This window comes from Molothrus aeneus, chromosome 2 (genome assembly GCF_037042795.1).
Source record: "Molothrus aeneus isolate 106 chromosome 2, BPBGC_Maene_1.0, whole genome shotgun sequence".
NCBI classification, from domain to species: domain Eukaryota; kingdom Metazoa; phylum Chordata; class Aves; order Passeriformes; family Icteridae; genus Molothrus; species Molothrus aeneus.
The window spans coordinates 52,449,357-52,473,053 of NC_089647.1; the positions used below are offsets into that span (position 1 = coordinate 52,449,357).

A 23,697-nucleotide genomic window follows, 5' to 3' on the forward strand; every position below is an offset into this window, starting at 1 on the left:
ATATCTCTGCAAGTTTTGTTACAACAGCACAGGGACTGCTTGAAGACACAAAACTTCAGACTATTCATTTGTCATTTGAACCAAAGAGCAACCATGTAAGAAGGTGTGTGTGTTCCTCTGGTTGTAGATACCTCTTGGAAGATACATTCTACAAGACAACATCTGTGATTTGGTAACAACTTGGCTGGAGTAAAATGCTAATAAGCAGTAAGATTTGCAGAAGGATAAAAAAAGTGTAGCAGGACCCACCTGAGTCAATAAGCCTGTAAGCATTCCTGTCCAACAGCTCATAGCAAGAACAGTAAGATCCAGAAGAAGAGCAGTAAGAAGAAAAACAGGTAGCTGAAGAAAACGTTAGTATAGATAACTGCATTACTACCACAGCCTAGCAACAAACATGTATGCATTCAAGTATATTGTTTACTGTAGGAACATGAAGAATTTTTCAGTCATGGAAATAATAAAATTATCTTTTATTGACTGAAGAAATTATTCTCTAGGATGCATATCAACCATAACATTTCACTTTTATTACTTTGAAAATACTCCTAAGCCATCCTATTATTTTTAAAATAATTATATACCCTTCAGCTTGCATAAATTATTTTATATATAGGAGATTAACTAGGTTAGCAGCAGCTTTAGCTGCTTCCCCCAGCCAATTCTTTCCATTTTGGGAGGATACTAAGCAGACCCTCTCTTTACCAGGACATGCCTGACCCTGGGAAGCCCTGCAGGCTCCCAGAGGTCAAGGCCCTCAGCAGTTTATAAAGCAAACCTATACTTCTGATAAGGCACAGCATGAGATTCCTTTTACTGGCCCCTGAGCAATGAGTAATAGATATGATGACATACTGCCACACTTGTTCCTCAGTAATAAAAGGCTATTTGGTCTGGGGAAAGCCTGACTCTTCGCTGGAAACAACACTGCTGATGACAGCAGCTGGCAAACTTGGTGATGACTTGGGTACACAACAAAGAAAACACCCTACTGTTCACAAAAACACAACACAGGCCAGAACTTCCACCCTTCCCTGCACTCAGGATGAGCAGCTTTTGCTCTCTCACCCTGCTACTACCATAAGCACTTCAGACACGTCCCTGAGACCTCAGGGACTTCATGTTCTTCTTCAACCACTCACCAAACCCTCTCCTTCATCCAGACAACAGGACAAGTGTCAACTGCCTCTCCCCAGGCTGCTGACAGCTCTTGATTGCTATTACACTGACTGGGGCTGTGCCAAGTTTCTAAAGCAGAATCTTCAAGTGTTCTACATCCAGAGCTGAGGCCAGCATGGTAAAAACAGGGTGTGGAGCAGCTCCCACCACAGTGGCTTGCCCACAATTGCCACTTCCTTTGGAAACCTGGCCCCCAGTTAGAGATGCAGATGCTTTCCTGCAAACCTGGCCCTTAAAGCCTGTGCCTGTTCCCACTGCAATCAGTGGTAACTGAATCAGTTCTGATTGATTTAATAGGGGCAGGCACAGAGACTTAATTAGAAAATTAGTAACTGCAAGGAACGGAGGGAATGCCCAACAGCCCGCCAGATCCCTGGAAGGAAGCAAAGGAGCCAGTTGTCCTTAAGACCCAACTTTTTAGCCTCTCACCAGAAAAAAAAAAAAAAGGAGAAAAAAGATAATAAAAGAGATTGGCAAAATGGCCTTGAAGCTGTTTTAAACATCTTGTATAATATATAATTGCTTTTCAGCTCTTGAGCACTCTACTTTTAGATCTGTCCCCTGGGAAGAAAATATGAAACACACTGAAATGCACAGCCCTTAACAGCAATCAGCATTTTCAACTTTCCTTTGTGCTAGAAGTAATTAAAACCTTGCTTAAAACTTCTTGCAATTTGACAGGTACAAAGACAAATCAAGTCTACGGTATGTTTTTCATGTTAGCCCAGCTGAGCGCCAGAGAGGTATTTTTCACCAGCTCCTGTGTTTTAAGAAAATTGAGATCCTCAACTCATTACTCCATGAAAAATCCTAATGTCTGGAGGCTCACAGCCACAACACTCCAGAATTTTTATGTGCTTGGAGGATTACCTGCAGTCATGGAGGGCTTGCATAACAGGCTTGGGGGCTATTTGTACACTGGTAAATGCATGCACCAGAACACAGGACCACCAGGGCCAAGCCAAGCTGTGCAGTGTTAGCCCTGGTGCATCCCTATCTGTGTTTGGGAAAAAAACACCCTTTGAGCAAACTATTCACGATGACATTTGAGCTTGTTTTGGACAGAAGCATCTGCTTAATACCTACTGTGACCTGGGCATCAACAATCTTTACCTGTGGGCAATAAGAGGATCAAGGACTGGGAATATGCAATGGAGCACTTGATAGCATAGAGATATAGGGTAAGAATTAACTTGGATATGTTTTATCAGGGATAAACACTGAGTTGTGTTTATTAGCCTGGGTGAAGCCATTTTGTTCTGTCCTCAAATGAGGGAAATAATTAGGAGCTCAAGAGTCTCTAGCTCTCCCACTTTCAGCTCTGTATGACACAAATATACCAGTTGCTGGCTCTGATAGGGGTCTGAGAAGTAGGATGCCAATCCAAGAGAAAAAGGACTTTGTCTAAAAAAAATCCCTCATGTTCAGAGCAGCATCCTGTTGGAGTTAATTGCTAAGCTACCAGCAGTCAAGAATGAAACCAGAAGATATAACTTTTTGAATTTCCAAAGCTCCAGAATAGGTTTTAATTCAGTTAACAAGATGTATCAACCTAGAATTCAGTACAGAAGGCAAGATATGCAGTCAAAACTTTTGAAGTGGGCAGAAATTTTGCCCGTGAGAATACGGAGATGCAGGTCCTTCATTAGCAGCACCCAGCTCTTGGCAAAATTACATCTTGCCTTTCTACTGTACAACCCTTCATCACTGTGATGGCAGGGTTAGCAGAAAGCACTTACACAATCTGTACAGCCTCTTGCCTCTGGAAGAACAGTACAGATGCAAAACACCACAGGGGATGAAATGAGGCAACAGAAACATCTAGGTGGTGTTAGGACAGTGTGCAACAGCTTGCTTTTGATGTGAAGGTTGGACTTGATGATCTTGGAGGTCTTTCCTAACCTTAATGATTGATTCTATGAGGCTGCTCAGACAGAAAGTGCTGTGACAGTTCATTTCTGGGTGCAAGCTTAGCCCCTCAGTACAGAAAAAGCAAGTGTTTCTAAGCAGAAATCTCACAGCTGAATGTGCTCAGGGATTGGTGCACTCTGGAAAGGGCATAATTTCTGGGCATTTACAAAATGTCCTTAAACCACCATTTGTTAGAAGGGTACAGCTAACATTGCAGTAGGGGCGTTGCAGTATCTATGTAATATTCTCTGAGAAAATTGTGTATGTACCAGGATGACACTGGTAGCCAACATTACATTCAAACATCTTCTGTGATCTCAGTATGAGTAATATGCTGTAATTGCCCATTACTGCTTAACCCCCAAAATATTATGAGCTGCTCCCATTCTCTGCCTGCCATAATCTCTTTTTGTGTCTGACTCATGGACAGCTTCTGCCAGGCATATTCACATTGGTTAGCACCTCAGGGCTGCATCAGCCAGCATCCTGCTGATCACAGTCCAAATGTTTCAGCCTGTGAGGAATTCTGTGTATCTGCATGCACCCCATTTACTTTCAGAGGTTGGCAGACTGCAGGGATGAACTTCCCAATTTATGAGAACACAGGCTGGAACTACAAACAAAACACATCAGAGCCATCATCCTATTTTGCTTGTACTAAGCCATAATCACAGTTCTTAAGAAATAAATAGGGTAAACACAGAAATGACAAGGGAATACTGTCTTACTGTATTTAAATTTTTTAATAGAGTCTTTCAATTGTTTTAAGAACGAGCATTTTTAGATTTCATGAAAAGGTACAACATGTAGCTGGATGGCCTCTGCATGGAAGAAAATATCACTGTTAAAATGTGTCTCTTTGCCCTCTAGAAATTGTTACTTCACATATAATGTACAGTACAAGCAGACAGAGGTGAGTTTGAAAGTTGTAACTTCATGGTGGGAAGTGCCTTTTGTATGAGCCTAATACTCACATATCATGCTGAGAAAGTGGAAGACTTTAGTACAAGGCCTTCGCCAGAGCAAAGAGATTTGAAGATTTAGAAAAAGAAGTATCAGGATATAATACAGGATCAAAAAAGAGAGAACATTCCCATTTCTCCACTATCTGTGTTATTGAAATCAGGTAACTTAAGCTCTTGAAAACTTAGCCAGGGTTCCCAAAGGAGCTTCTCTGCATGTGGTCCTACACACCCTATAAAATATGTGAATTTATCCAACCTGCACACAGAACTTTTTAAGCACATAGACCTTTTGCATAATTATACTTTTAATTATACCTATAATGACAATTTCCTTATTGCTGACATGGGCTATCTAGATGCAGCTTCAAGTGCTTCTCCTGCGCTTCATAGGTCCAAAGAACATAAACAGAAAACACTTTGAATTTCATTCCCCTTAGTGCAACAGCCACTCGTATATCCTTTCCTTAGCGGAATACTTCACCAGTGAAGTAGGAGCTAGGTATTTAATGGATTTGTTATGTAAAACGCTACTTCACGTGGCACAGAATCATTTTTCATATTTCTCGGGGAGCATCCCTTTGGCAGCTTTCCAGGGCAGAGGACGCAGGCCTGTTCCTCATTCCCAAAACACAACAGCCTAGCTACACTCCCGCCTTAGCCGGCAGCAGCATCTACCCCAAGCTGGAGCCCTGGGAAATTCTCCATCCTTCATCCACCACCACCTTCGCCAGGCACAGCCGACTGCAGCGAGGCAGGCGCTGGCAACAGCTACCCTTCATGGCTAATGGAGAAGAAAACAGAAAGGATAAGAAGAACCAGCCCACGAACTGCTGCTAAGGAGGAAGCTGGCAGTACCACCACCCCCCACCACTGTCACACTCGCTGCGCTACCTCGCACTCTCCCTTTAGCGCGGCCGGGCCGGGCCGGGCCGAGGGGAGCCGCCCCTCAGCCCTTACCTAATGCGGCCGGGCCAGGCCAAGCGGAGCCGCCCCTCAGCCCTTATCTAACGCGGCCGGGCTGGCCGGGAGCCTTATGTAAGGGCAGAGGCGGGGCTGGCCTGGCTGTGGGGGCGGTGGTAACAGCAGCAGCGCCATGTCCTGGTACCGCAACACCGTGTGGTTCGTGAAGGGGCTGCGGGAGTACACGAGGTATGGGCGGCGGCCGCCCGGGAGGCAGCGTGGGGCGGGTTTAGCGCCCGGGCTGGGCTGTTCTTGCCTGTCCGCGGCGAGACCGTGCCTATGTGGTGTTTTATGGATGGCTGCCCGCCCCCGCCAAGGCGGGTGGATTCCAGCCCCGCTCGGTGAGGGCCGCCTGGCCCTGCCCTGCCCTGCCCTGCCCTGTCCTGTCCTGTCCTGCCCTGCCCGCCCTGGGGCTCCGGCCGCCCCCCGAGGGTCGAGGTCGGGGCTGGGTGGGCTGGGGCGGCCAAATGCTATCGCGAGTTGTCGCTTTCATTCCAAAGCACTGGAGTAGGCTGCCCGGGGAAGTGATACAGACACCATCCCTGGAAGTCTTGAAAACAACCTCTGGATACGGCACTTGAGGCCGTGGGTGAATGTGGGTTGATGGTTGGATTTGATGATCTTAAGGATTTTTTTCCAACCTGAATGATTCTGTGATACATTGCTGTTTGCAGTGTCACTGGTATTCATGGCCTGCCCCATGGGTACAGAGAGTAAATAGGGCAATTACTGGATGCTGAGCTCTGAAAGTGCTTTTCAACCCACACATGTGTTTGTTTTGGAAGGGCTCACTTCTAGGTTCTCACAGGTGTCTCTTGATTTGTTCAGAGGTGGTTACGAGTCTGCTTCCAAGCGCTTCAACCCAGCTGATGTGGAGGTGGATGTAGCTGGAAGATCCTTCCTGGTCACTGGTGCAAACAGTGGCATTGGCAAGGCCACAGCAAAGGAGATAGCGAGGAGAGGTGAGCAGGGCTGCTGTGGAGCTCCCAGGAGGCTTACAGAGAAGACGGAAGGCAGCAGGTTTGGCCTTCCAGCACTTACACACAAACACAAATCCCTGGGATGTGGCATCATTTCACAGGGGTCTTAGTGTGAGTTAGTGGTTTAAGCCCAATCAGTGCAGTGAAAACTGGGATAGGAAACCAAATTAGCAGAGAGGAGCTGCAAATTGTTTTCAAGTGTATGTTTACCAAAACTATCTGTGTTATACTGGCATCTGAGAATGTTGGTGACAGATCAGTGTCTGTTTAAGGTTAATTCGGTACAAGTAGCAGCCTGGCTGAATTTGAACTGAGGAATCTGCAATTCTGTCATATGATGAAAGAAAACAATTGTCTTTACAAAAATGAGATGGAAGAGCATAAAAAACCCTCATGTAGCTGTTCTTGATCTTAATGATAATACCCTGGAGTTTGTGCCCTTTGGCTGATTACATGTAATTATGTTTTTATGTTGCTGTCTGTACACAAGGACATGGTGTAAACTGGGCCTAGCTGCTGCTGAAGGATAAACCTAATCCCTTACAGAGTTGACAAAGTAATTCCTGTTGTGCAAGAGTGACAGGAGTTTTGGCATGTAGAATGAAGGGGAGGAGCTTGTGGCTCTTTTCTCTCTTTGTTGTGCTTAGGTTTTGTAACCATCTTATGAAGGAAAGTGGCAACTCAGTTAAACAAAACTAATTCAAAACTGTTAGCATCAAAGAGTCTTTGAGTTTAAGATCTACATCAGTCCCAACATGTGATTGATTTCAGATTCCCACCACTGCTATTGTACATAATCACTTTATGTAAGTACTGCTTTGTCAGGTGACTGTTCTGCTCACAAATAGATATCTCTACCAGGTTTTGCAAGCTGGAAAGCTGTCTGGATCTCTCTGGGATTAGGTCACCATGTTTAGCAGAACAACCTTGGGCTCAGAACTGCATGTCTGATCTGTTGTATGGGCATTGCTGTTCACATGAAGTTAAAATGACTTCCCAGTCCCATCCTTGAACATTTCACTTTGAAACTCAGTGTCAGCTGTTGGGGCTCAGGCTTCTAGTTGAATCTCTTCAAGTACTCCATGACAAGTGAATAAGGAATTCTGACTCAGCAGAGGAATAATCAGGCTCTGTTGGCTTTACCTTCAAGCACTCAGATATTTCTAACTGACAATTGCTAAAGTCTGAGTTCAGCTTTTCTCTGAATTGGTGTCTTATGGATATTCGGATTTGGGCTTTCCTCTATGTCTTGTGAACTGCACTTCCAGCTTGATACAGTCTTCTCCCAACTACTCTGACTATTCCCATGTGTTGCGTTCAAATAGTTTCAATCTTTACCAAAGAAAATACATTTAAATTCATTTCCTAATGTGTCAGTCAGACCTAAACTTCCCCCATCTCCTGGTGCTCAGTGGAAAAATCTCTCCTGTGGACAAAAGGTTTCATTATCAGACCCCAGACTGGGCTGTGCAGTGTGTGACTGTATCATCCAAAGGTAGACTTGGTGTTCTGCATTTGGGTTCTGGGCACTAAAAAACGTGACCCGACACAGTTGTTGTTTCTATTAGGGATTTATTATGTTTCTATTAGGGATTAATTCCTTGAGCTTTCTAGAGGTGGACTGCTAGCAATCCCTAAAACACCTTTAAAAACAGGCAAAAGTAAGGAGTATAGGTATTCCTAGGACTGAAATTAACACATAGCTTGTAACAATCAGAGAATATGTGAAGAAAAAAACCAAAACCATTGCCTAGTTGTAGTTTTGTCTTGTGTTTGAAGGCTTTCTTTAATATGATTAAGTGATGAGATTGTGGTAAGTATCCAGGTCTCTGAGAAGAGCCTTGCCTTGTGTCTTCCTTTCATGGAAAAACTGGTTGGAAGAGACCTCTAGAGGTCACCTTGTCCAGTGTCTCGCTTGGAGCAGGACTGTTGGCAATGGTAGATCGAACCAGTCATTGCTGTGTTTTGCTGCTTGATACCCACAAGGATGCAAATTATGCATCCTCTTGAGAAAGCCTGCCTATTGAGGAGAAACCTTCTGAAAATTATTTTTCTGATGAGAAATAATTCAGATGACCTGAGCCTCCCAAGCTGCAATTGAGGCCATAGTCCTTGTCTTATCTCCCACTGTTGAGAATTCTGATATCTGGCACTTTTATTTCCTTTCTGCAGAGCAATTCTAGTCACTTGTATTGTTCAAGCTCTTTACTGAACTTCCTAAAGCATATATTAAAAAAAAAAACATCTATGGTGCAGATGCCTTAGCTCCAATTTCCCATTTAGCTCTGGTATTTCATCCACTAAGCATGATGTACAGACTTGACAGAAATGGTTTGAGCACAATACTTAGAGTGCAGTGGCCTTTTCCTTGCGCGTGATGACCCTGCCTGCCTTCACAGGAACAAAAGCCAAGCAGAAATATTCCACCGTTTTTCTTCTATCCAATAGCTCACCTAATTAAAATGCTGATGTCTCACCCAAATGCAGTTAGTAATTAATTATCAAATGCTTTTCTTGTTGCAATCCACCAGGTGGCACGGTTCATCTGGTTTGCCGAAATAAGGAACGGGCTGAAGTTGCCAAAGAGGAAATAGTGACAGAAACGGGGAATCAGGTGAGTTGTTTTTTAGTCTTTTGTTTACTTTTAGAAAGGTTGTTCATATTAAAGACCCCAGAGGCCATGAGATACTCTTCCAGCATCTTGATGTTGTGTTTTTAATAGTATTTTCATACAGACACGGAAACATCTAGCAGTTTATAATTCAAATGATTTGAAGTGATTAACTTCAAACCATTTGAATCACCTAACTTCATTAGGTGATGTATTCTGTGATTAGTAACATCATCAGCAGCATGCTGTTTTATTTAATGCTTGTTTGTTGATTTGCTTTTTGATGTCCTACTTACTATTCCTAACTATGTGTCTCAAGCTTTTAAAAGTTAATGCATTGCAACACTCTTGCAACAACATTTATGAGTCTACAGCATTGGAGCTGAAGGTTTTATGTGTCTGAATAACATGCTCTTGATTTGCTAAGGTTGGCTGCTCTGTGAAGTCCTGTGTGTGGTACTAATTCCATGCTCTGCATGCGTTTTCATTTCCTTTTCTTATAATACCTCTTCCTTCCCTCTGTAACACATTCTTTTTGTTTCTGTATATATCACTGTACAGTCCACCTCTATATCTGTCACTGTTGCTTTCATTAATTGTTCAGGAGGATGTGCTTATGGAGTTCACTAGTCATTATCTTTCTTACTTGGTGCCCTGGTTTTGGCTGGGATAGAGTTAATTTCCCTTCCAGCAGTTCCACCGGTGCTATGCTTTGGATTTGTGACCAAACCAGCGTAGACAACCCACAGTTTAGTTATTGCTGAATGATGCTCACGCAGCATCAAAGCCTATTCTTATTCTCACACTGCCCCACCAGGTGAGCAGGCTGGGGTGCACAAGAAGATGGGAGGGGACACACTGGGACAGCTGACTCCAGCTGACCCAAGGGACTCCTCAGACCATATGACATCTTGCTCAGCAGTAAAAGCTGGGAGGAAGAAAGAGCAAAAGGAGGCATTCACAGATCTGGTATTTGGCTTTCTAAATCACTGTTGCATGGGATGAAGTCCTGCTTTCCTGCAGATTGCGAGATGCCTGCCTGACAGTAAGAAATAGTGAATTAATTCCTTGTTTTATTTTTTTTTGCACACACAGTTCTGCTTCACTTATTAATGTCTTTATCTCAGCCCACAAGTTTTGCCTGTTTTGTCCTTGTGATTGTCTCCCCATTTCCACTGGGAATGGAGTGAGTAAATAGGGTTGTATGGGGCTGAACTTCCTACCAGGCTTAACCCACAGCACATGGATGGAGACCTGTCTTTGTTTTAAATAATGACTTGGCTCTTGTATGCTGTATTTTGATTCCAGTAATAGGTTTTAATGTGGATCAAAAATCCTGAAGAGTTTTTCATGGTTAGAGATGCCATATTGACTAAATTTCTGTTCTTTCATTTCAGTTCCCTAGTATGACAACTAGCATTACTCTTCAGTTTTTTAATGGAGGTGAATTAGATCAGTCCTTATGTAGAAATAAACAATTTCCAGCTGTCTATAGCTGTGTAATCCCATGGCTATAGTACGGCTGGTGATTATCTGTGTTACCTCCTTCTCTAACTGCAGTCAGGCTGCCTGGGAAGAGATGTGAGTTTGACCTCTGAAGGTTTCTTCATGTTCTGTTTTCTGTCACCTGGTGGGAAAAAACTTGAGGCAAATAATATTTTCCCTCTAAAGGCAGCATAATTACTGCATTCCCACTTTTTGGTAGGCTGCAGACCTGTCATTTCTGTAGTCGTGGGGGAGTGCGAGGGCACTGCAGAACTTGTTTGTGACCCTGGGGACAGGGCACTTGTGCAGAGAGCAGCTCTCAGTGAAGTGTTAGATGAGCTGTACAGGAGGCCCTGTGGGACACGTGACTGCACTGGGAAGAGCATTTTAATAAGGAGTCCACAAAAATATCCTTCTTTATAAATGCTCATTCAGAAACAATACAGAGAGATAATAAAATGCTTTATCTGCAACTTGACGGGCTGTATCCAGGCTCAATTTGCTCTTCCTGATAATTTGGATGGAGATCCTGTTATAGTATACACCAAAGATTTTTTTCATCTTCCAGAGGACATGCTGGAGTGCAGTGCTGAAATGGAGTTATTTGGCAGTCACCTGGCCCTAGATCTGGGAACTGGAAAGTTCTCTTAATTTGTTAAAATAGATCAAGTCACAGAGATTAGGTTTGCTTTGAAAATGGCTTTGCTACCATTGAGGACTTTCATAGGAAACAGGTCTGAATATCCCTTTCCTGAGTCAATGTGACAGTCTTCAGCAGATAAGTGTTGATTTAGATCTTTTTCAATCTCTGAAATCCTTTGCAATACTGAACATTTTGCCCAAAAGTCTTTATCTCTTCTATACCAGTAGATAATGGTATTAGTTTTAAAAGTAGAAAGTTTAAAGAGGTATCCAGCTTGAACCAGTAGAGCAGTGTCAAGTTTTTGGTCAGAAATTATTCACAAAATGGATATGGTTGGAAGGGACCCCAGTGGATCATCTGGTCCAATCTCCTTGACCAAGCAGGGTCATCCTAGAGCACATTATTACAATGAGAAAATTCTGACTCAAACTCAGCTAAGGAGCTGAAGTCAACTGACTAGAGAGAAAGTCATGTGCTTTTTATCTTCAGGGAAGCAGAATTACAGGCAGGGAATAATGCCATATCATTTCTTCAGCTTCTTCGCTTTTCTCGTTTGCTTGTATAATGAGTATTTAAAGAAACAACTTGGAAAGAGAGGAGGCCCTTTAATGATTATTTGTTGTTTTGCAAGAGAACACATCCTCTGCATAATTATTTTAAAACTGCCTTTTCCTGGCATACGTCATAAGACTATCTGTGGTGTCTCTTTGAGACTAAGTGCTGTCTAGGAGAAGAGTAGGAGTTGATGTGCCTTTGTGTGCTGTAAATGCCACTCTGCTTGTACTGTGTAGAACACAAATCTGCCAAAAGCAAAAGAATTGTCTGTAGCAAGCAGTAAAAGGTTTTTGATGTTTTGGAGGGAGGAATTATTTCTAGCTTTAGTGGTTTAGCAAATGATAACTTTATGTCAACCCTTTTTAAATTTTTTTTTCCTATTGCATCCACGTTGCTGGCCATAGTATTGCAAAACATTTGCAAGAGCGTTGTGACATGGAGTGACTGACAAGGGTTTAGCAGTTAATGCAGCAGTTAGCATGCAGGGGGATGCAGAAGGCACCCAGCACTCTGAGACAGCTGGAGTGGGTGCAGTGCTGCTCCTGAAAGCAGGCTTTACCACCCTGGCTGGAGCAACTGTGCCTGGCACATGGGACACTAGCCCACACAGAGCTCAAGAGTGATAATGTAGCAGATGTTGGATTGCAGGGAGTGACTGGGACTTTTCCCTGAGCCTGGGGCAGCACATGATGGTGGCTTCATGTGTTGGATTCTGCTGTCCTCAGGGTGCTGAGCTGCCAGGTGATGTGACAACAGGAGATGAGCAGGCTGCAGAACCACAGGGAATAGGAACAGGAGATTGACAGGGTCTCTACAGAGAGTAGAAGAGCACATTGCATGGAAGGAGGGATAGCTAGAAGCTGCATTTGAATAAGTAGTGGACAGAGACTTCTAAGATGGGGAGGAATTAAAGCTTGTGAATGCTGGCAACAGAAGGCAGCTCCCTCTCTGCCTGCAGATGTGCATTTTACAGGATAGGTGTAGTGCCATGGTAACAGATGAGGAAGAGCAAGCTCTGTCAGGGGAGGTGTTGGAGACAGATGATCCTGAACAGTTGTTGACAGTGGGAGGAAGTCGTGGGTGATGATGGCTGAGGGCTCCTTCCTGTGGGGGATGGAGGCACCCGTCTGCAGTCTTGGCTAGATGACTTGAGAGGTTTGTCACTTGCTGGGAGCTCAGATGTAAGGTACTGCAGAGAGTCTGCTGGGGCTGGTCTGGACCTTGGCCTAGTACCTCTTGTTGCCCAGCCACGTGGGCACCCATGACATTGTGAGGGGTAACCTGGAGTTCATTGGGAGTGTTTAGAGAGCCAAGGGCATGGAAGCCCTAGCAGTGGTCTGCTAAATCCACACAGTGAAAGGGAAGGGCTTGGGTAGGAGCATATATGCCCTGCAGATCAACACCTGAATGTTCATCTGGTGCCACTTTGTCCTTAGCTTTCATGACTTCTTGGACCTTCTCTGTTAAATGAACTTAGCTGAGGAGCAATGATGTATTAGAGCAAGAGTGTCTTTGCCAGCAGGTTTGCTAAGCCTACTGAGGAGGCTTTAAAGGGGTTTCATTGGTTTGTAGTGACCAAACCCAGAAGAGTAGAAGAGTCATGGGAGCAGTGAGTGTCTAGGGGACAGTGAAATGGAGGAAGCTCTCACAGTTTTCATGAGAAAGTAGCATGTCTGGGACCACATTTCAGATGCTTGTTCATGAGTACACATAGCATAGGAGACACAGGAATCCATGCATGACTGCAGAGCTGTGATCTCACTGGGTTCTCACTGGCATTAGGCAGAAATAGTTGGCATGACTAGAGTGCTGGAGTGGATGTATACCCTTGCTCATTGTACTGGTTTTGGCTGGAAAAACTTAATTTTCTTCACAGTGGCTTGTGTCTGTGTTTAAGATTTGTGCTGAACACAGGGTTGATAATACAGAGATGCTTTTGCAATTGCTGGGCTTACATAGAGCAAAGTCTTCTACTTTCTGTGTGCCACACTGGAGAAGAAGTTGGGGTTGCATGGGAGGTTGTGAGGAGACACAGCCAGGACAGGTTGACTAACTGACCAAAGGGATATTTCACACCATATGACATCATGCTCAGTATATGAAGCTGGGGGAAGGAAAAAGGAATGGGGAGATATTTGGGGTGGTGGCTTCCCAATAACTATTATGTGTGATGGAGCCTTGCTCTCTGGGAGATGGCTGAACACCTGTCTGTCCATGGGAGGCAGTCAATTAATTCCTTGTAAAAAGTGTAAAGTGCCTGGTATTCCCAGGCAGTTTCCCATCCAAGTACTATCCAGGCCCAACCCTGATTAGTTTCTGAGATCAGACAAGATTGGGTTTTCTCAGGGTGGTATGCTCATAGGCTTGGGGTTTTTTTGCTTGTCTGTGGCTTTTGCTTTCCCTATTAATCTGTCTTTATCTCAGCCCCCAAGTTCTCTGTCTGTTACCCTTCTGATTCTCTCCCTGATCCCTTTGGTGAGATGACTCTGCCTGTGGACACGAGAGGAGCAGTGCTCTCCTTAACTTTGACAAGGCTTTTTACATGGTTTGTTATGATATCCTTGTATCCAGTTTAGGGAGATGTGGTTTGAACTGGTGGATGAAAAGTGGGTGGGAAACTGTCCGGATCATGTGGCTTTAAAAGTAACAATCAACAGTACAGAGCTGATCTGTGAATGTTTTTTAGTGGATTCCCTCATGAATCAATACAAGGGCTTATTTTAAGAGCACAGGTGACAGAATGAAGTGCAGTCTTTGCCTAGCTGAGCAAGCAGGTGGAAAGCAGATGGCAGAAAGGGACCTGGGAGTGACAAGTTGTCCCTCTGTGAGCAGTGTCCTGGGGCAACGGAGGCCAACCATACCCCAGGCTGTATGAACATGAGTCTAGCCAGCAGGCTGAGGGAAGTGCATCTTGCTCTTGATTAAGCCTTTGTGAAACCAGAGCAGGAGTCCTGTGCCTGGCTTTGGACTCCCCAGGATGAGGAAGTCATCAATGTCCTGGAGTGAGTCCAGCAGAGTGTGACTAGGGAGATGAGACATGTGATGTATGAAGTGACTCTGAGAAGGCTGATTTTGCTCAGTGTTGAGAAGGCTCAGATGGGTCTCCCATGTGATGGGAGTGTGTAGGGAAGGCGCTACCATGCTTCTCTTGGAGGTCTTCAGTGGGAAGACAAGAGGCAGCTGACACAGACTGGAACAGGGACAAAATTCTGAGTAGACAGTAGGAAAAATGTTTTCACCACGAGGGTGATCAAATGCTCTGAGCAAGGGGCTCAGACAGACTGGTGAATCTCCATGTTTGCCAAGCAGCCTCCAGAGGTCTCTTCCAACCTAGATTATTCTCTAATGCTGTGACCTTGAACATTTCCTTGGAAAGTTCAGCCAAAGAGAAAGCTGCTAAATTGTTTCAACTGAAATTTTGCACGCTTTGCAATATTTTTCTAGTTCTCTGTTATGCCTGTCTGTCACATATATTTATTTAAGTAGGACTCTCTCTTAATAACTTTGGCATTAAAAATCTGTGTCTCAGAAGCAGCTGAATAATGACTAAACATGTTTTAAGGACTGGAGTTAAATTTTGCAGTTGGCTTCTGGAGACACTATTTTTTTCATACTACTTAAATACCTTTTCACCTAGACAGGCCTAAACAGGATTTCTCTTCACTTTCCCTGTTGATTGTGACTTAGTTTCTTTTCCTTTAGAACATCTTCTTGCATATTGTGGATCTATCTAATCCCAAGGAAATATGGAAGTTTGCTGAAAAATTCCAAAATGAACATAAATTAAATGTGTTGGTAAGTTCACGTACTTTAATCATGTGTGTCTGTCTTGGGAGTGTGTAGCCTATGAATTTGTCTGACAGGTCATGTAGACTTGACAGTTAGGCCCACAATTCTCTCCTTAATTTTTTCTAAATGCTTTTATCAGGAGTCCCCATGGTTTGCTTGCTCTTGTCCCTTCTCAGTTAACACAGATGTGCTACAGAAAAAGAGAAAAGCAGTAATTTTATAGCTGCAGCTTTGGTGGCACCATACATTTTCTCTTTGACTTTCATTGCTAATAACATTGTCCCTCTTAAAGCTAGACCTTCTGAAAGATTAAACTTTTGCAAAAACTCCAGAGACTAAAACAGAGCCAGGGAGAGACTAAACAGTTAATCATCATGGTTGGCAAGGGGCTCAGTGCAGTTCCCCCTTTATTTAGCAGTGAAAATTTGCTTGGGGGGCTGAACCACAACCAAGGCATCTGGAGCAGCTCCTTTCATGCTTACTAGATGAGGAACATCTGATAAAAAAGAGGAAATAACTTTTGAGGAGTGCCAGTGAACATGCAGGAAGGTGTGTAGGGGCAGATCTTTTTTTGAGGTGGGAAAGAAAAGTCTGAACTCCTGGAAGGTAAGGCAGAGAAACAAATGTGTCAGAGGCTGTGCTAGCTGCACACAGCTTGCAGTCATGTTTTATGTACAAATAAAAGCTACAGTGTGTAGCTTTGTTTTGTAGTGCCAGAAGACAGCAAATTAGCGTGGACTGCTCACATGTGTGGATTTCCTTGTAGATGTTTGTGTTGATTGTTTTTGTTTAAAGGAGTTGTTTTGCAGATCAACAATGCAGGATGTATGGTGAATAACAGAGAGTTAACTGAAGATGGACTTGAAAAAAACTTTGCAACAAACACTTTGGGTGAGTATTAAAGGTTTTCTTCTGGAGCATGCTTATTTTGCTTACAGAAGTGTGTTTTTATAGCTGGGTTCGTGAGGTATATATTCCTGCTTAAAGATGGATCATAGCATTGCTATGCCAGGAATAGAGCCAGGAAGGAAAAGAAGAAATATTACAGCTTGTTCGGAGTGTCATTTTTTAATTTCTCCGTTTTTCAGTTGTTCTGATATCAGCATCTTTATTTATCATAGCAGAAGTGGAAAATGGCAGGTTGATTCTGAAATTTACTAGGGAACTTAGTTCTGAGCATTGCTGCTAATGATGCTCTTTGTAATAATTGTGTGTCTGGGGTTTGGATGGAGCTTGGAACACGTTCAGATGTTTAAAGAGACATTAAAATGTTTGAGTGGGCTTGCAGAGCCTGTTGTGTGTGACAGAGGCACTGTGCAGGAGGCCTGTGCCCTGGACGCTCTCAAGCAGGTGCAATCTCTAGTCAAGGGATTGAGCAGCAATGGGCAAGTCTTGAGTGCTCCATGTGAAAGGGGCTTTGTGTGTGAACTGTGTGGCACTGGTGTAATAGGGACAAAGGATGGGAAGTGAGTCAAGAGGGAAAGTGGAGATGTGGAAGGGCAGGGAAAATGGCGAGCCAAGTGGAAGGTTTGCCCCCAGAAGCTGTGAAAAAGAGGAGAGCAAACAGCCAGCCAGCAGAGAGAAGAGCTGTCTGACACTGGTAATATCTGTAAGGCTGAAAGCTGCACCTTTTGCAAAGAGACACGTGGTGCTTGCATCAACCCAACAGTCCTGACACTCTTCTCTCTCTGCCTCCGTGCAGGGTAGGTGGATTTCCCAAGAGACTGTCTTCAATATATTCAAAAGTGACACATTAAGGAAGAACTGTGGTGATTTGTTTCTGTGTTTTCCTCCTGTTCGTCATTATCTGGAATGAGGGTGAGGAAAACCTAGTCTATAAAGATAAGGCATTTATAGAACTAGTATAACCTGGAAACCATTGTTGGTTTTTATTCTTAGCCTTTTTCTTGTATTGGTTCCTTAAATCCTATTTATGTTTGAAAACTAACATTTTAGTATAAATGTCTTGAGCTTCACTGTTATTGTGCATACAGCTCATTTTTTCTGCAAGTCTGAATACATTAAACTGACAATTAAATCAAGTATAAAGGCAGAGATTCATTTGGTTCAGACTTATTCTTCTACTAACATTCTTCTGTTTCTCATGGTCAAAAAATTCAAAAAGAGTTTTATATTGCCATCAAATTTCCCTTGGCTGTGTAAGTACCAGAACTTCTATCCTGAGGGATCTATTCACCTTAAATTAGTTTTTATCCTCTTGTGGTCTTTCAGACAAAAACCCAGCAATGTGCAAAGGTACAGCTCTTCAGTAGAGAAGCAGAATGAAACACAACAGTCTGAATACAAAAGCATATTTTGGTTTAGTTTCAGACATTGAGGATATTAAGTGCTGAGGAACCGTATACTGGTGCATCACTTGAATTATATTTTATCACACAAGTAGAAGCAGCAAATTCTGCTTTTCCAGCTGTAAATCAGCCTTACTAGTGGTATACAGCTGCACAGAGGAAGCTGAATTATAGTTGTAGCAAACTAGGAAAATGCCTGTATTATCTTTAGTGGATGTTACTTAGAGATCTCCTTTATTCCTTCATGTATCACTTGCTGCATGATTGTATAAGAAGTTTAAGGAGGTAAATCATCCTCTGTTGTCCAACTTCTTCAGAGTTCAGACAAGGACTGGGTTGTTTGCTTAGACTGCTTCTCTCTAGACAAAAATAAGGATTAAATTTTGAATCTTTTAGAACCGAGTGGGACTTGGTTGAGCTGGAAGAAGCTGGCAGTGCAACAGGAAGCTTCTGTGCTTGCAGGCCAGACACACATGAAGGACCAAGGCTGCAAACCACAGAATTTTTCTTCAAAGTCAAGGGGATAGGGTAATAAATCATAACTTCTGGAGCTAGAGTAGGAGAAAGCTGTGTGGAGAAAGACCTGTCAGAGTAGATGCTCTGTCATTTCCCTGAGTACTAGGTGCCTTTGGGTGTGTTTTTCTTGGGAGAAGTTAATTTCTTTCAGTAACTATCTGTGGTTATAGGTTCTCAGAGAAAATCCTGGCTAACTTAGATATGGCTGGAATATAGGTTGGCTATAAATTTGAGAGTGGTCTGAAAGAACAAACTAAATTCCCCTCTCTGCTCCAGTAATGCTAAAGACTGAAGGGTGACATGGGCTCAAGGCCCTTGTTTGGAAAATATGCAGTTGTCCCTCACTTGACTAACAAGCTAGAATAATATCAATATCTTTTGCAAATCTTTACATGTAGGGTGTTCCTTCCATGTTTCTTTCACTTTTTTTTCCTACCTTGTAGGATACTTTTCCTATCTCTGGTGTGTGGGTTGTAGTGTGGAGGTGTAGGTTGCGTGGAGTGTGTAGGTTGTAACTATCTAAAAATGCAAGACTGAAATATAAGATGCTTTAAATACACACGTCGCAGTTTTTGAATTTGAGTTTTTTGAATCTGATACAGTGAGTCTGTATCAGATATCTGATTAACATTTCTATAAGCTGTAAAATTGCTCATTTAGGTGTCTGAAATGCTGTGGAGCTTTTAAATCTAGTCTAGGAATGTTTTCCTCTTGACTGATCTGTTAGTACATTTTTGAGCATAATGCATGACAGTGTTCAGTTCTAATTGATGATCTGACTTGTGAAACATATCCTGATCTTTTCTTGGACTACATGGGACAAAAATGACTGCATAAGTCCTCTTGTATGAATATGTACAAAAATAACAGTGGTTAGAATAGAAAGTAAAATTCCCTTAATGTAAAACACAGCTGACTGCTCATTGAGGGTGGCTACTGAAACAAGAGGTGCATAGTCCTCTCTGGTGCTGTCAGAATATGCAGATGGATGAAGTTCATGAAAATGTAAAATGCAGGTTGACAGTTAAGGCTTTGTACGGTTTATTTAATATTCAAGTTCAAACTGTAAAGTGCTTTGGGCAGGTGATGGCAGCTGCATCCATGCTGTAGTACCCTTTTACAGTGAGTCTGAGGCACAAATGCTGCATGGCTTGTTGTGGTTCTGTTTTTGCTGTCAAATGAAACACCTTGCCTTTTTTCCCTGCTAGAGGCTCAAGAACTGTTGTCTGATTGCTGGAGCTCAGTGAATGTAGAGAGCAGAATGGAACACTTAGACTCTGATGTGGGAGCACTGGCCCTGCACAAGTCTGAAATAGCACTTTGCTGATTGAAACACACTTTAAAATAAACCAAATTGAGTGACTCACTAGAGGTAACATGGACAGATTTCCTGCAGACCTGCCAGTCCTGATGGGCAGATTTTTTCTCTGTCTCCTAGTTTCTGTGAAGTTGCCCTTATATTTCTTGTGTACTCAGGGTTGTACCCAGGAGCTGGGCAGCAACAAGAAATAATTTCTTCTGATGAGTCTCGTAGACTTCTGAGTCAAAACTCTTTTTAAATTTAATTTTATTTTACTTTTTTTAGTATAACTCCCAGCAAAGACTATTAAAGCTGGTGGTATTCAGTAATTTTGAAAAAACCTTCAGCATTTATAAGCAAGTAGAGGCAAAAGCAGCATGTTCCTATTGAAGCAGTAGGCATTTAGCTGAAACAGTCCTTTTTCCTCTGTTTTATCGCCTGCCTCACTTTGCTTTTACTCAATATATCTTCCTACTTGACATGGAAAAATGACATATATGTTACTTTTTTATTGCTACTTACCAGGCAAGGGGATGCTAAACCACACTGAGAGATAAATGATGCTCCCAGTATGCATCTTTTCTTCAATCTAATGGGCTCTCATGTTTTAATAATATATAGACATATACTTCCACTCTGTACAAGAAGGGTTAGAGGCAGAGGAAGATGTTTATCTGTCATAGTGACACTATAGCCCATCCATGGCAAACTGCCTAACCTGGGTGCATGTTTGTCAGTCTCTTCCCTACATGTGAACTGTATCTAACTGGTGTTAACTGAATCCAGTGCAGCCTGGTTTTCTGAATCACTTGGAAGTCAAATAACTTGAATATTAGCTGTCAGTCTGCTGTAAGTTCAGTGCCTGATCTTTGGCAAGACAACCTCATCTGTGAAAAGGAGGCTGTGGTTCTGGTTTTCTTTCTGAAGAGCTTTGAGACTTGCGGATCAGAGGTGGTATGTGAAAGGATAAGGTTGAATATAATTGCACATGCAGAAACTGTACTGAAGCCTGATTCCCAGGAGACAGAGGGGCCCTTATTGAGATGAGCTTTGTCATTTGTGGGAAATGTAAACCTTTATTTTGTGTTTCATGTTCATTAACTCTTCCCATGCACTCTCAGTTATTGCTAGTGCAGTGGAATTGGCCCTTGGAGACAGCATACTGTAATCTTCATTCCTGATCTCTTACTCAGGAGAAGAGACTCAGGGATGTCTCTTACTGGGAACTGCATAAACTGCAGGAAAAGATAATCAGGCCAATGAAGAATGGAACTTTGTTTGTTGGATGGTTTTGTTTGTTTGTGTGGTTTGTTTTTACTTGGACTCAAGAAAAGCAAGCCCTTTTAACTGATTTCTACCAGATGAATGAGCCATTGAAATCTGTACAGTGAAAGTTTTTTGGTAGTGTTGGGGTTTTTTGTTTGTTTGTTTAGGTTTTTTTTGTTCCCACATTTTTCACAGTTAAAATAACACTTCCTAATAATACTGCAGAGCTCAGGCAGATGAAGCACTTCCCTTAGTGTGGTGCTGGCTGCCTGCCCTTATTCCAATGTTAGCAGGGCAAAAACCTCACCAGCAATGTGCCACTAATTGCCAGATAGAACATCAAGCAAAAAACATTCTGGAATCCACCAAGACACTTGGGTCCACAGTAATTGTATCATCAATTAATTTGATGTTATAAGAAGGTAGTGGGTTGACAATGTTACTTCTGCTGAAACCATAATTTTCTTCAAGGTTGATTTATAAAATACAGATTTTAGGGTCACATTAAATCTTGAAGCAAATCAGAGTATATGTTTGTGTACTTTTACTTTACGTCATATCGTATTAATTTTCAGTCTGAACTGTGTGAATCCTAAGGAGTCTTCCAGGTTCTGGCAGACTGATTTAAACCACCAGCAGTTTGGAAATCTGCATGCACAGTGTTTGTTTATATTTTCTGTTAGGGCTATCCTGTGTTTTGATTACTTTTACATTTTTCCAGTTTTCTGTGAGAAAGACCAGTGTTTAATACACTGGAGACTGCTGTCTTGTGCATTAGGATAGCTTTCATTTTGTTCATGTCATGAGACCCACAGTGGAATAACCGTTGTAAGAACATGCAGAGCTACCTTTCCGCAAGACCTAATAAAAGTGTCTTTCATAGAGTCCCCTCAGCTTCTGCATCATGTCATGGGAAAGGCAGCAGAACTTTATTTAGGAGTTTATGAAGCAGTCAGGCTGATTTTTGTAGTTTTTAGTATTTAAAAAAAAAAACAAAAACAACTTACTGTATGAATCAAATTTTTATCTCCATAACGGTGCCTCATTTTTTACACATATGTCATTAATATTTCATTCTTTGATTGTGAAACCACTGAATTAGTGCTTATCCAGGTTGGCAGAGGAGTTCACTGTATGGAGTCAAAAATTTGATTTGTTAGTTAGAGGACAATATCAGATAACTCGACTGAATTGAGAAGATCTCAGACCAGGTGGAACAGACCACAAGGGAATGCATGGTGATTCAATATTTTTGGTGAGTTTTGTTTTTATATTTTTCAAGTAAACATTAAACTACAATGTGCATGAACAAAGTATGTTCTGATTAAATGCCATGCTCATTACTTTTACTGGAACGAGCATGTTTAATGCATAATTGGCAACCCACCCTGTCTACTTTACCATATGACGCTGGTTTATGGTGTGTAATGGTGTTGCTCTATAGAAAAGTTTGAATTACTCTGTTTTATATGTGATTTCCTATTATGGGAGATCAGCTCCAAGGCATAAAGCCTACAGAAGTTTTTCCAAAGAAAACTAATGTTAAGAGACTGTTTATCTTTAAAATAAATTGTGCATCTATCCCAGGAGCCTTTTTGACTGGAGAAAACATGGCCAGCCAGTACTGTGTCAGACCTCATTACACAGAACAGGGCTGTAGCTTGTCCAGTAGGTTTTGCAAGTCAACTCTTCACCTTGGCAGAGTTCAGTAAGGGCAAGATGAAATCCTGTATATGGGTGTGATAGACTGGGCTCACCTTCTGCATTCTTGCTGCTTCCGAGCAAACTCCCAAATTCATTGTGCTGGACTCCTTTGTGTCACAGCAAATACTTCTCATCAAAGGGAAATGTTGTATACCATTTATTTCACTGATTTTTTTTTCAGTAGGAGACAAGCATTCAGGCCATGTGGATAATGTACCTTCCAGTGACAGAAAATGGTGGTGCACAAATCTGGCCCCTGTCACACAGTCCTAAATGCAGGTAGTACTACATGTATGTTCAACAGATACCCAGTAATTACTGCTTTCAGTGCAAGGCACAGCACTGTTGAATGTTGCCTTTCCTTTCACGTACTTTTGTATTAAACCATTAGAAAAACCTCAACAAAACAACTCAATTTGTACAGTTTGAACACAGTGATAATTAAGCATTAACCACATTTGATATGCCTTACCTTTTTAAATTAAGTTCTGTGGAAGGAAGTTTCTCCTTTAACAGACAAGATTTTTTTTGCATCAAGTAAATGTGTTAGAATGCTCAAGTGCTTGTTTTGGAAAGACTGATATTCAGTACATCGTTATTAATAATCAAATATTGTCAAAAGGACATACAGTTTGGACGTTGCCTTGATTTACTTACATAGGGGCAGAGATGAATGTAGTTTCTTCTACCAAATCAGTATTGGTTTTCCTTGCAAAGTTTTTTTTTAACAAGAAAAGTTTCCTTTTTTTTTTTTTTTTTTCCCATAAGGATGGTGGCAGGTAATGCCTTCATTTGCTGCTTCCCCTTTTACTCAGAAATTAACTTCAGTGTTAGTGCCTGCTGTGATGCAGCTGTGCTGGACAAAATAGCTGCCGTGAGGTGCACGGCTGTGCCAGGCCCTGCAGTGACCATACTGAGCATTCTCCCAAGCTGTTTGAATGTCACCATCAAACCATGGGCCAGCTTTTGCACTGATACAAACACGGAGGTTTCAGTTGATGATGATCTATTCTAACCAGCAACAAACCTTGCTGATAAAGTTTATCTGTTCTGCTATTACCATTCTAAATTTCCAGGCTGTTTTGCCTGACAGACCAGCCCAGGCAAATAAGAATGTGCAATACGCAAGTATTTTTGTCAAAGGAATGAGGAGTTTGTGTTCAAACACTTAATATGGGGACAGTAGTTGGTGAAATATTTAGCAGTGGGAGAAATTAAATGCTGCAGCCTTAATGCCTGATGCATTGTGCCTGTGTGTGTTTTCAGATACTGTTGCTTACCATAGGAAGCTGTGATCAAAACTGCTCTGTGCTCTGTCTCAAAGCAAATGAGCAAGTGGTCTTGTGGGGCAAAAAGATGGACTGCTCTGGCTTTGTGGGATTTACTGAATTCTTAATAAACTTGAGGAAGAGAGGAGATGTGGGCTTTGCAGTTAGTTTGTGGTTCTAAATAAGCACATAAACTTCTGACAAGCTGTAGTTGCTCTAAGCAGGATTTTTGGCATTGAACATTTCTCTTATTTGG

At 42.3% G+C, this 23,697-nt stretch overlaps 1 protein-coding gene across 2 annotated transcripts in view; it reads left to right on the plus strand.

Annotated features, from left to right (window-relative positions):
• The first annotated feature begins 5,106 nt into the window (after positions 1-5,106).
• The window catches only part of DHRS12 (dehydrogenase/reductase 12), a 29,286-nt gene continuing 10,695 nt past the window's right edge, over positions 5,107-23,697 (plus strand). Inside the window, exons 1-5 of one of the 2 annotated variants that reach the window (XM_066544955.1) lie at positions 5,107-5,204; positions 5,844-5,977; positions 8,527-8,609; positions 14,992-15,084; positions 15,888-15,969. In XM_066544955.1, the coding sequence (XP_066401052.1) occupies positions 5,149-5,204; positions 5,844-5,977; positions 8,527-8,609; positions 14,992-15,084; positions 15,888-15,969 (448 nt within the window). In that variant the 5' untranslated portion in view covers positions 5,107-5,148. The remainder of the gene's footprint in view (positions 5,205-5,843; positions 5,978-8,526; positions 8,610-14,991; positions 15,085-15,887; positions 15,970-23,697) is intronic. The other variant, XM_066544956.1, reaches the window with a different exon arrangement.